A 14400-nucleotide genomic window follows, 5' to 3' on the forward strand; every position below is an offset into this window, starting at 1 on the left:
AAGAATTAATGGAGCTTCTTGGTCATCCTCCATATCTAACACCACTAAATTAGCAGGAAAAATGAATTTGTCCACCTTTATTAATACTTTTTCTATGATTCTGCATGGATACTTAATGGATCGGTCTGCTAGTTGCAAAGATGGTTGTTTGTTTCATCTCTCCAAGTCCTAATTTCTTATAAACAAAAAGTGGTATAAGATCAATGCTACCACCAAGATCATATAAAACTTTATCAAAAAAATGAATTTCCAATAGTGCAAGGCAAAGTAAACTCCCTGGATCTTTTAATTTTTAAGACAATTTTTGTTGAAGAATAGCACTGTATTCTTTGGGAAGCTTCACTATTTCAAACTCCTCCAACCTTATTTTCTTTGAAATGATGCCCTTCAGGAATTTGACATAATTTGGCATTTGTTCCAAGGCATCTGCAAAAGGAATGTTTATGTGATTTTTCTTAAAAATGTATAAAAACTTAGAAAATTGCTCATTTAATTTTTGTTTTTGAAAACATTGAGGATAAGGAAGTGGAGTAGAGAGAATAAGAGGATTTTCTATAAATGAAATTGTTGGAGGCGTGTCCGTCTCTTTTGGTGTGTCATCCACAATCTCGTCTTCTTTCACTTTATTCTTGCCTTGGCCATTTTTTTCAGCTGTAGGGGTGGACATGGTTTCCTTTTCTGGTGATTTCTCGATTTTTCTTCTACTCCTAAGTGTGATGGCCTTGCATTGTTTCTTAGGATTCACTTCTATGTTGCCAAGAAAAGTTCCTCTCTATTGGGCATTGATGGTCAGGGCCAGTTGCCCAATTTGCATTTCAAGATTCTTCATAGTGGCTCCCATATTGCTATAATGAGTCTCATTGTCCAGCCATGAATCAGTCTTTTGAAACCTTGCTTTTGTCTCCTCAACAAATGATATAAGGGCATCCTCAAGTGACATCTTCTTCTCACCTTGATGACTATCAAGTCCCGGAGGAGGTTGCAACACATTCCTTGTATTTCCATAAGACAAACTCTCATGATTTCGAAGCCCTGGATAGTAATATTGTGGCAAAGGATCACCATGATAATTGTAGTTCTGATTGTTGATGTATTGAACCTGTTCTTGACTCGCTCCATTGCTTGGATCTATCCTACTTGTAGCTACCACATATTCTGCACTTTGTGGTATCCTCTAGGTTGTCATAACTAAAATTTGATGGGATAGAGAAGCAACTTGAGCTGAAAGTGAAGCAAACGACTCCAATTTATGAATCCCAACAACTTTCTTAGCCATAGTTCTTTTAGTTAGCCATTGATAGTTATTTGAGGTCATTTCTTCCAAAAGAGCAGTAGCACCCTCAAGTGTATTTGACATCAAAGTTCCCCCAGATGCAGCATCAACTAAAGTCCGAGTTTGCCGATTTAACCCATTATAGAACATCTGAATATGTAACCAATCCGAAAATCCATGTTGTGGGTAATGTCGAATCAAATCCTTATACCTTTCCTAAGCTTCATAGAGTGTCTTAGTCTAATGGTGTCTTCAGTAACACCATTGATCTTTACGGTATCACAAATCTCTAGAAAGATCGCCAGACGGATATTGGGATCATCAAGTGGTGATCCATTGAATTGGGCCTGCTGCACCATGCTGATTAATGCGAGTTTGAGCTCAAAATTGTTGGCATTAATGGGTTGGCATTTGATACCTGAATAGTTATCATTCACAACTTGCCATACATAATCCTTTAAGGCGCGTGGCTGCACATTGTGCTGTCCGTTATCCATAGCTAGTACCTTCTTCTTCTTCTTCTTCTTCTTCTTCTTCTTCTTCTTCTTCTTCTTCTTCTTCTTCTTCTTCTTTCTTAGTGCCCTGAGAGTTCTTTCAATCTCCGAATCAAAAGGAATAATCTCACGAGTTTTAGCACTGCGCATCCAACATTAAAAAAAAAAAAAAAAAAAAACCTGAAATAAAGAAGGTAAAAATAAAATAAAATAAAATAAAATAATGTGAAAAATAATAAAATAAAAATATATATATATATATATATATATATGTAAAATTCTAAATTAAAACCAAGATTACTTTGCATCGATATTGGCAAAAATAAGAAAAACTCGATCCCCGGCAACGGCGCCAAAAACTTGATTGGTGCAAAACTGCAAGTGCACAGTATCTTAGTTTTATAATATAGTGATGTGAAGAGTATCGTCCTCAGGGATTGATGTCTTAATTTTACCAAGTACCGAAATTGTACTAATCTTGATTTTATTTAGAAAGATTAATAATTTTAGAATGCAAAATTGAAATAAGGCTACTTTAATTAAACTACTCAACTGAAAATAAAACTGGTTGCCACGTATCAAATTAAAGAGGGTGAAAACTTCTAAGAATCCGATTTCACCTAGTTTCTCACAATGCTTTACTTATCTAGCTAATTTGACTTCGTTTTCTCTGTTTGTTAGCAAATCTCCAGTTTTTTTTTTCCAAAAGCCTCTTTCAATAGTCAATTAGAACCTATTCTTGTTTATTACTTAACATAAGAGTATGCAAATTAATAACCCAAGAACACAATAAGACCTTCGATTTTTTTATGCTATGTAAGTTCATACAAGTCTTTCGATCTCTATATTCACCTACGCTGAATTATCCTAAATCTATCCTATAATTCCCCCTTTCGGTAGCAAATCACAAGACCAACATCATCTAATTAATGGCCAGTGAATTAAAAGCATTAAGTGCATAATAACTCAAACAAATATTAAAGAAAACCACTTCAGATTAGCATCGAAGAGCAAGTATAATTTAAAACTGAGCTACATTATTTTCTAGGATACAAAAATTAGCTCATGCTAAAAATTAAATAAAACACAAATGTTTTCACCATGCATTCTTTTATTTGGAGAGTAGAAGAAAAATCAACACCCACAGCACCGCTGTCGCACACCGCGAACACCCTGAACACTGTTGTTGTTTGCCGCTTTCCGATTCCCGAAAAGATAATATTTTTTTTCTGTGTGCCACCAGCCACCTCCCTTGCTATTGTGTGTGTTGACCTTCAGACTTGCAGCCGCCTCCACTATTTCTCAAAACTCAAAACATTAAAATTGTAGAGGGTTCACTTAACTTTCTACAGCATCTTGAATCATCTGAATTTGACATCGGATGATAGAGTTACATATAGATTACGAAATAGTATTGAAAACGGCCTCTCTTTATGTGCATGGCTCGACTTACAAAAATTACCCTGCAATAATAAAATATGACTGTCCGTAGATTTTCAATAAAAGTAGGTTAATTATCTTTAAAATTATCAGGTGAGCTCGATGATTAAAATATTAGACAAAATCAAGCATTTAATTAAAATTATGATCTTGAATGTATGAATTTAAATGCATAATTATGCAAATGTGGCACGTTATATATATATATATATATATATATATATATATATATATATATATATATATATATAAAACTACACATATTCCTAGCAACATCTATCAAAACCCCTGAATGCAAATCAAGATACATCCTCTTGAAAACACTTACGCTACAAACATGGCAATGTAAATGACCTCTCTATCTTCGAGCCTAATCTGCTCGTCTAGTTAGATCACCTGAAAAATGTTAAATTATTGAGATGAAACAGCTCTCAGTAAAAAGAAATATACTATTACAAGTGTGTGGCAACTGAATTTATATGAATAATATACCAATAATTAACTGCAACTGATATAACACGTAAAATGATGTACAGTATAACTCACACCTATGTGGCTTAAAATACAACTTTATTATCTGAACTTTCTAATTATTCGTACTGCTAGTATTATAATATATATGATGTTATTCTGTAATTCTATATACATATAAATAACTATGTAAACATTCCCTGGAAAAATATATGTCATGATTTAACCCCTCATGACAGGGTTGTGCGACCCATAGGCAGGACTTAACACTGGTTGGCCTACCAGGATAAGTCAATCGAAACTCTATCATCATCAGATCGGCCTCCTCAACGCAGAATACTGGGGAGCCTACAATCCCTCTAAAGCATGGTAACTTATCTCCCCATCGTCAAACCGGCCACCTCAACCCAGATTTCTGGTGAGCCTGCAATCCCTCCAAGGCTTGGTTGACTAAAACCCACACACTATCTAAGATATGTGGTTGCACTCTGATTTGAAATAGCTAAAGTGCCTTACTCTGCTGACTGAATTGATTCATTAGGGATCTGATATTATATAATACTATTATATATATATATATATATATATATATATCTGTGTGTGTGTGTGTGTGTGCATCTTACTGTTTTACCATGATTTTGATACCACTGGAATAACCATAACATTGTGATATCTAATCTAAGTAACTATAATATCTGTATAGCTGAATATCTGAATATCTGAATGACCGAGTATCTAAATGTTATGGTTTTGAAATCTGTAAATATCATGGTATTCTATAAATTCCGAAAATATAAGTTTCTGTATGTATACTATCATGGTATTCTAAAATTGCTATAACACATGTTTCCGTGCACATACTGTAAATCATGTTATACTGGAAGCTATATAAATTCTATATTGATCTGCTAATAACTCATGCCATACAACTAAATAAATCCATATTCTGAAATCTGTATTTTCTAGAAATAAAATAATTTATGAACTGTATACTTAATTGGAAAAATATATAATTTAATTCCTTTAAACATCTATAAGTCACATCCCAAAATACATATACTTTACTTATAACAATTTCTAAAATTTCTAGCATAGCATATTTCCCTTACCTAGCAAACTGAGTTCATTTGTCAATCCTAACTCACGCCCACTGCATTCATAATTCCAAAATCCCGAAATTGTACACACATGCACACACACGCGCGTGCGCGCGCACACACACACACACACACACACACACACACACACATATATATATATATATATATATATATATCCCCGTCAATCAACTGAATCCCTAGAATAATTTCCATGCTCACATTTTCCTATACTATAGTTTATTTATCATTTACTTGGGTTCCTGATCCTTAACCCATGCTTGTGGTGCTTGGAAGTCCAAACCCTAAAATCGTAACACCCTAGTTTGATCATCCTAAACACCAATATATCAATATGTAATATAAAATCTAGTCTTAGAAAAGCCTACTAACCAAATATACCTTAAATAACTCACTTACCCTGATTTTGGGATGGTGCCCAAACTTCTCAAACCAAAATTTTGGTCTAGCTAAGTTGTAGAGAATCTCCCCAGGATCATCATGGTAGCTTCTGATCGTCGAACTGGGGAGAAATGGAGCAGAAAATCTAGAGAGAAGGTAGAGAGGCTGAAATTCTAGAGAGAGAAATAGAAGGGAAACGAAATTTCTTACTGGAAATGTGATTTTTGCATATTTATAGGTGACCGACCTGACATGTGGCTTCGTTGACGAGACACGTGGCCTCATCGACGAAGTGAAGAAAGCAGTTCATTGACAAAGGTAAAGAACTCATCGATGAACCAATGGGTTTGAAATACAACCTCTCGAAATCTCTTCATCGATGAAACACTGAACTTCGTATATGAATCCTACAAGGAGTTCGTCGACGAAACCAAGGCATTCATCGATGAACCTTGTTTTAACCCTTTTTAAATTTTCCTTCCTCTCCATTATTTTATTATTATTATTTTCAGGTCTCTACATCATAGGTCTCCTTACAATTTGATGACTAAGTTGCATAGGATACCCATGTGGAACAAGGAAAGCCTCATAAACATAGTGAGTAGATGAAAAATAATAAGGAACACATGGGTGTCATTGAAGAACAATTAAGACCAGCCTAAAACATACAAAATTTGGAGTCAATAGAGTTTGAATATTGTCGATGCCTATTTTTTACCCAAAGGTCTTTTATAGTAGTCAATGGGTTTAAGAAAGTTTTAAGCCCTTTTATGGTGATTTAACTACCATTTAGGGCCTCTGAAGGGCTTCTTAGGGCTTTAGTTGTGTCTCAAAGGCTTCTAGGCTTATCTAGGATTCTTTGGATAGAAAAATCCTCGATGCAATCTCAAAAACAAATGAAGGTGTAGATTTCCTGTGGAGAAACAAGGTTGAAACCTTCTTGTGTAAACTTGATCTGGAGAAGGCTTTTGATCATGTAAATTGGGATTGCCTTAAAAACATTATGACTGTCATGGGATTTGGAGAAAAATGGAGGAATTGGATTAAATGATGCATCTCAAGAGCCACCTTCTCGATGTTGGTTAACGGAGAAGCTACTGGATTCTCTAAGAGCTCAAGGGGCCTAAGGTAAGGCGGTCCCTTCCCCTTTGTTTTGGTTATGGAAGCTCTTTCTCAGACGATCTCCAAAGTCATGACCAAAACTTTGTTTGGGGGAAATAAATATTCATAATTCGTCACACTCCGTTGCTTTATCCCATCTCTTATTCGCAAACAATACTTTGATCTTCTCCAACTACTTTTCCTCTACTTTCAATAATTTACAGGCAATTCTGTTTTGTTTTAAGGCAGTCGCGGGATTAAAAGTAGCTATCAGCTTATCAAAAAGTTTTATCTTTCTGATTGGAGCCCTTGAAGGTGCAGAGAAGAAGATTAAAATTCTCAACTGCAATCTGGATACCTTTCCCACATCGTACTTGAGACTTCCCATGGGAGTCAAGTCAAATGCTAGGTTTATTTGGGATACGGTGGTGGACAAAATGCATGTCTTTTGGTGAAATGGCATACCAACAAGTCATTAACTAGTTATATAATATTGATATGTGTAATCCAGTCTTCTGCTTTGATTTTCAATTTGTTGGAGATGTGGCTCATATTTGAGTGGAACGCATGCAACGGGAAAGCATAGTGAAGCAATGAACAGGGGAGAAGTTTGTAGGAAGAAACCATCGACGGTTTTGTTGATGGCATATGACCGTTGATGATTGCCCTAAATCGGTCGATGGTTTGAATTTAGTTTGTAGGATTAAGCACTCGGCTTTAAACCTTCGGCAGTTTAGCTGAAACCATCGACGGTTTCGTTCGACGCTGATCAAGGAATTCGAATCAGAGATCAGTAGATTAAGGATATTTGAAGGATTTTCCTCCGGGATTTGATATAGGAGTATTGTAGATAGTATCTAAGCCTCATGCACGCATAGGATTTGTATATATACATTATTTTGTTATCCTAATTTAAGCTTGAACAGTCTGATAGTGAAAAATCAGTCGTTGCTTTCGTGGACGTAGGCATATTGTCGATCCACGTAAATCTTGTGTCTTTGACTATTGTTGTTCATGTATTCTTTGTGTGATTGTGATTGCTTGTTCCGTATATTCATCATTGAGTGTTTTGCATCAATTGTTTCGGATTAATCCAAGTGATGTGAGGTTTCCGCTGCGCATTCGGTATCAATGATTGGTATCAAAGTGCCAATTGTGCACAACACGATTGCATTATTAAATTTGTCATTGAAATTAGACATGCTAGGAAGTATTTAACTCACGCAGGAAACAAAATTTAATATGCATGCATGAATAGAGGGAGCTGGGATTATACATCGCATGGTGATGAATGACATGTCTAAAACAGAAGATCAAAGTGAAAGCAATCTTTAATTTCCGATAAAAATTATATTAACTAAGTGAACATCACTAAGAGATGATCCCTTCATTTTGCACAAGGAAAAATAACTTATTCAACAAAATCCCACTTACAAAATCAAACTAATATCACCATACGTAACACAGGAAACAAGCTGTTGACACTTACATAATAACCACACACACGCTTTAAATAAATAGTTGTAGCTCTCAAATCAAACAAGCTTAATTAAGTATATAAACTTCAGGTGCACTTGAATCCAGAAGGGGTCTTCTTCCCACAGGCGTTGAGAAGCAAGCCCAGCGAGACAGGAACATTCAGGTTGATGCCCAAAATGTTTGCCTTAATGGCAGTGCAAAGGCAAACAGCTGCGTCAAGATCAGCAAGGCCCTTAAGGAGACTGCAGCATGGAGTTACGGATGGGTTGCCCACCACAGCATGGATCAACCCATTGAGCACATCAGCACACACACCCAGTTTTAGGGCATCATTAGGGCACTTGCCCGAACCCGATCCCGAACCAGAGCTTGGAGGCGGAGATGGCTTTGGCGTGGGCTTGTTTGGACTCGAAGGCGGAGATGGCTTTGGCATGGGCGTGTTCGGACCTGGGCAGGTGCCACAGCCGGAGACAAGGGCACAGAAGAGGATGTTGAGGATGACGAAGAGAGCAACTGAAGCAGAGCTCTTGGCCATGTCTCAACTAACACAAATACGTACTAGCTAGTTGAAGAGAAGTGAGAATTGAAGCTATTGCTGTATTATTGGTGTGGGGATGGAGGGAATAAAGGTGAGGTGTAGGGTATTTATAGGGTTTAAGGGGGAAGGGTGATCTATTCAATTAATGTAAACAGGAAATAACTAAGTATAATACGGAATTAAAAATGGGAGGCAGCCATGTGAGACCTTGGGATTTACATAGCTGGCAAAACCAGGAGATCGTTACATAAACGTTTGGATGTTTTTGTGGTGGGGATCGGCAAATTTCCATGTTCCCTGCTGCATCTTTAACTTGTACGTATTAATGCAGCCAATATTGCAGCAGTGCACCCACAGATATGCGATGCATTGTCATCCATTCTTTGAGAGCTGAAAAGAAAAATTGTTGATTAAATTAAGTGGGTACGCAATCACAAAATGGGACTCGTAATTTCCTAATGATCTTTTATCGACTGCGGAGGATCAGTGGTAGTGAATGAATTAAAGGAGCCCATGAATCCCATTTCTGCTTGACTGGTGATGCATGGGGTGCGTCACATTGTGTGGACGCCTCTTCTGATAAATTACTAAATAAACTAGTTTTTGTCTTTGAGGAAAAACATAAAAACTTGATTTTTCTGTGAGTTTGATTAAATTTGGTCTAAGATATACACAAGGCATGTCGGTAGACATGTCGGTGCGCTAGCCGTCTACTGAAATTTCTTTCATTAAAATGCTTATATTTTATTTATTATGTAAACTTAGTTATAATAGTAAAATAATATAAAATTTTAGTTTAGTTAGTAATATTACTAACACAGCTTATTCATAATACTGAATTGATATTTTTATGTTCAAAAATTAATTTTTAATATTTACTAAAATTACTATCACACTGTTTAAGGCTTTTTGAAGTACAATAATTATTGACTGTTGCATAATTAATAATATTATTAAAATTAAGAAGAACTAAATACAATTTTTTACGTGTTATAATTTATTATTGTCAATGAGAAGCCAATAATGATGAATTCTGTTAATAAGAAATTCTAATAAAAACATGAATTTTATTATTAGGGGATCATACTTAATGAAAAATAATTATCATATATTTATAATATATTATTTTTAATAATAAATTAATCAAATAATCTTGAATTGTGTTATTTAGACAATATTAACTAGCTAATACAATTAATTTAATTATTAATATTAATAAAATTAATAAATACAGTAAAAACTAAATTCATTTCATTTAATTAGGTAAAAAAATATTTATGTTCAAAAATTGATAATGACTGGTCATCTTAACTTTAAAGTATTAATAAAACTATCAATTTAACTAATTGAGATGATATTAAAATAAATTAAGTCATATTTTATGTCACTATTTATCTTATAGGTTCTTGTCAATAATAAAATGAAGTTGAACTATTACTTCTTCTAAAGTTAATAATATTATGAATAGAAATAAAAATAACATTTTATTTTGTTAATTACTATAAAATGTACTCTTTTAATTAGAAGATAATGACAAAGAGTAATGCTAATGATTATATTAATTAAAATAATGAATTTAAGGAGATAATATTAGCATAAATAATTAATCATATATTATTTAATTTATAATTTATTATAATATATTTATTTTAATTATTTATTGATGGGGATCAGCATGCCTTATCCCTTTCTTCCACTGATGTTGTCACACGTGGACGGCCCCCGATGTCCACTCCTTTGCTGACATGGTAACACGTGGACAACCTCCAGATGCCCACTTTAGTTCATAACTATTTTATAGGAACCCATGGGATTTAATTGATTTGTACTTGCTTGGATATTTTGGATTTGATATTTTGCTTGGAAATGCCATTTCAAGACTAAGTAGGTATCAGAGCTAAGGTCGAGATAGGCAAACCCTCTAATTCCCAACATCTTCATTTTTTTTCTCCCACTGAATTGATGTGCACTTTTCTCTATCACAAACTTCCCATCTTCAAAAGAGTTAAACAAAAAAGTTGTGGAAATTTTTCTTAGCATTCTTTTGGTACCAAGATCACCCTATTAGGAGTTCTATAGCAAAAGTTATGTCTTAAATACCGAAGGGTGTTCGCAGGTGAAATTGCCCATCCATTAGTAGCTTGCAAATTTCAGAAGATTTTCCAGAGTGTCTCGATTAGAGTGCAACTAGGACACCATGAGGTGTGACAAGATCTCTTAAACACTGATGATTTCTAGAGTGCTTCGACTAGGAGTGTGACCGAGAGCCTTGGAGTGCGACTTAGTTGACTGTGCCACTATTCAAACACCAAAATAAGCGAGTTTAAGTTCAAGATCCATGTGGCCCCCACACGTTCTTGTGGGCCCCACATGGATTGAGCTTCCTTTTTACTTTTATTTAATGTGTAATATTGCAAGACAATTTGCTTGAATGCATGTGTTTGCTCCTAAAAAGTTGTCCTTAGTAAGTTGTGTGTGTTAGTAATTTGTGTTGGAGTCTTTAATATGTCTAGTAAGTTGTCATCGTTAATTAGCATCTCTCCCACACTTGTGTGGGAAGTTCAAGTGTGTTTATTTCCTTGTCTCCCCCTCCCCCATATTAACTTATATATTTTCATCGTAAGACCTGGAAAAGCAGCTGATATTGATATTGAATTAAAAAAGGGATTTGCTTTGTGAAGCTTGTTAGCTTTGTCCGATCCATGTGATTGTGTAGTGAGAGGCTACATCATTCTCCCCAAAGATCAAGTAGTGAGAAACCACTATTCTATCTAGCGACTCCATCTCCACATATCCCAGACTCATCACACGACCATCTCCATCATACACCCACACAACCATTTTATATGCATAGTAGTTCCACTTCCATCATTACATTTCGAAGTTTGTTCCAAGGATTTTGTGGCAAGATTTGAGTTTGTGTGAATCATAACAAATCATCCAATGATTTCATTGGTAAGATTGATATTTTCATAAGCCTTTAGCTAGTTGTGAACTTTAGTTTGAAGCCCCATAGTCCCAATTGAAATAGTCTTTGAATTCCTACAATTTATCTATATTCTTGCATCTTACTTAATCTTGTGTTGGATCATCTCCAGTCCTCCCAGATATTTTCCTTTGGCAAGGTTGTAATCTTCCTAAGCCATATTTGATTATAAACCATTACTTTATCTTGTAAGCCTTTGCTTGAAAACCCTAAAATTTTATGTTTGTTAAACCCTTTGAATTTCGAAATTACAATATAATTACTTGCTAGTCTAAAATCAATTTTGGGAATATAATTGTGCTAACATAGAACTACATTTTTGAAAAATTGAAATAGAATCTTTTCCACATTTAACTTGTTTCCTTTGTGAAAGAACTCTAAGGACTAACTTCAGAACAACACCATACACCCTTTCAAAAATCCTATAACATGTGAAATATAGCATGATATATGGTGTTTATGTTTGGATAATTGAATTCTTAATTTAAAGTATTTTGAGTGTATGTGCTTATGAGGGTTGAATCGTAGGACATAGGTTGACCAACCCCGTCCTACATTATCTTGGTATCAGAGCCTAGGTTAGACTAGGCTAAACCCTCAAAGTCCCTTTTCCATAGCAACCGTAGGATTTCAATTTCAAACTGAAACAGTTGACAGATTAGCCTTGTACAACTTGTGCAGATTTTGAGTTTTTCCTAGAACAACTCTCCTATATTTTGAATTTTAGATATTTGGAACTTATTTAGGTTAGGTTTACATCTGACCCTACTTTGTGTGACCAAACACCATTCCAAAGAACTGCCCTAGTGATGTCTGAACCCTTCCCCAACCCCTAAGATGCCAACTCAAGTTGGGAATCTTTATCCAGCTCGTAGGACTAATGTTGAGAGAGATGCCTCAATAGATAAGCTTCAAGATCAAGTCCATGACTTGAATCAAGAGCTAATTGAGACACTCCAAAGACTAGATAAGCTAGAAGTCCATAACCCACCTCAAGACAATTTAGAGTCGCACATTGAGAGGGGTAGTGATGATGAGCAAACTAGAGAGTGCCTGAAATTGTACCTAGTGAGGGTGAGTTGTCAAGTGAGCCTGATGAGAGTGCCAGGTTGAGCTTGATGAGATGCATTATGATTAGTCCTAATGATAAAGAGGATTGGCATTGCACTTCTATTTTCCATACTTACATCAAGTGTGGAAATAAAAGCTACAAAATGATCATAGATGCTGGAAGTTGTATGAATGTAATTTCAAAATCAGCTTATAAAAACTAAAATTGGAAGTTGAGCCCCACCCACAACCATATAAGGTAACTTGGGTTGATGCCACCAACATATCTATAAGCCATAGATGTCTAGTCCCCATTAAGATTGGTGATTATGAGGACAAAATTTGGTGTGATGTCCTTCCCATGGACGTTGCCCATATTTTGTTAGGAAGATCGTGGTTGTATGATTCGAATGTCTCACATAATATACGGTCCAACACTTATTCATTTAGGTGTAATGGAAAAAAAATTATTTTAAATCCATTAGAGTCGAAATGTGAGAAAGATAAGAAGGAAAAGAAAGAAACTAACGTGGTGAATCCTTGAACGCCATAAGTAAAAAGCTATTTGAGAAGGGAAGTCAAGATACCTAGGTTGTGTCAGAGGTTGTTGCTAAGGAAACTGAAACACCCCTTTCTCAGAAAGAAACATCATTAAAAGTATCATCCATACCATATGATTTTAAGGATGTCATCTTTGAGCCACCTAGTGAGTCACCTACTATTAGAAAGAATCAAAATGTCAATAATCTTGTTCCTAGTTCATCTTTGCCTCATTTACCACATCATAGAGTGAACCTAAGATAAAATAAGGAGCTGAATAAACAACTGAATGAGCTGAAAGAACATGACCTTATTCGAGAGAGCATAAGTGACTGCCTTACTCTCCTTACTCCTAAGGAAGATGACACTTGGATTACATGCATCCATGATAAAGCAACTAACAAGATTGTCATCAAGAATAGGTTTCTTAAAACCATGTTTCCAATAGAGATGTACAACTCATAGGTTACTTCTTAAAAGCCTTGTGGAGTATCCTAGGCACCAAACTCAAATTTTCTAGTGCCTATCACTGATCGATCCCTAAAATGCATGATTTTAGAACCTCATCTATCTTTGCTTATCCTTAATTTATTATGTATTTACTCATTGTTATCATTGTTCGGAGCTATGCAAGGTTTGTTGGTTTTTTCAGGAAAAACAGGTTAAAACCAAGGAGTTAGGCATACGAGAAGCTAAAAAAGAATTTGGAGCCACAAAGTTCAAATCAGATGTTTAGCCAAGCTTCTAAAGCTTCAGATCATCAAAGGAAATGAAGGCTAGGCTCAACCAAGCGACTAGCAACATAAGGGGTGACCAAGTCATCTGCAAATTCCAAGGTTCAGATTAAAGATGATTTGCTGCAAGGTTTGACCAAGTCTCCGACCAAGTGATTCTCAAGGGAGACCATGTCAAGATACTATAGCATACTAAAGCCAGAACTACTGAGAGTATCGACAAAATGTTCAACGAAAGAGACCATAAGGAGCGACTATGTTAAGTTCCTGAGATTTCCTAAAGCTTAAGATACTGCAAGTCTCGACCATCAACTCAACTAGAAAGACCATATAGAGTGACTTAGTCAAAGATGTTGAAAATACAAATCCCTGTTTCCCACGAGTCTCGACCAGGATAAGATTAAGGGAAGCATGGGAGTGACTTGGTATGCAGTGATGATCTTCTGTGCGAGATTTGCTGCAAAATTTATTAAACTGAAAATCAAACCTTGTAAACCCTAGAGCCTATAAATATTCACTAAAAATAGGAGCTTTGGATTCCTCTTTGGCCAATTTTGGGTTAGTGATAGACCTAAAACTCCATTGAGAACCAACACTATGATAATTTACTTGCTTTCATTTACATTGCTATTGTGGTTCTCTATTGTATTTCTAATCATTAATGACAAACGAATCCATGTTCAATAAGAAACCATTTTTCCTGCTTTCATTTACATGCTTTCGATTTACATGTTTTGATTTACTGCTTTGATTACAATGAAGTCTTGCATGATAGGATGAGCAATACTACAGTCT

At 35.4% G+C, this 14400-nt stretch overlaps 1 protein-coding gene across 1 annotated transcript; it reads right to left on the minus strand.

The window, feature by feature from the left end:
- Window positions 1-7591: 7591 nt before the first annotated feature.
- On the minus strand, window positions 7592-8367 carry LOC131164220 (14 kDa proline-rich protein DC2.15-like). The gene has a single exon (XM_058121244.1). It carries the CDS (start codon window positions 8290-8292, stop codon window positions 7843-7845), a length of 450 nt encoding a protein of 149 aa, XP_057977227.1. The 5' UTR covers window positions 8293-8367; the 3' UTR covers window positions 7592-7842.
- Between the last annotated feature and the right edge of the window lie 6033 nt (window positions 8368-14400).

The sequence above is a fragment of the Malania oleifera genome, chromosome 9, assembly GCF_029873635.1.
Source record: "Malania oleifera isolate guangnan ecotype guangnan chromosome 9, ASM2987363v1, whole genome shotgun sequence".
Classification (NCBI taxonomy): domain Eukaryota; kingdom Viridiplantae; phylum Streptophyta; class Magnoliopsida; order Santalales; family Ximeniaceae; genus Malania; species Malania oleifera.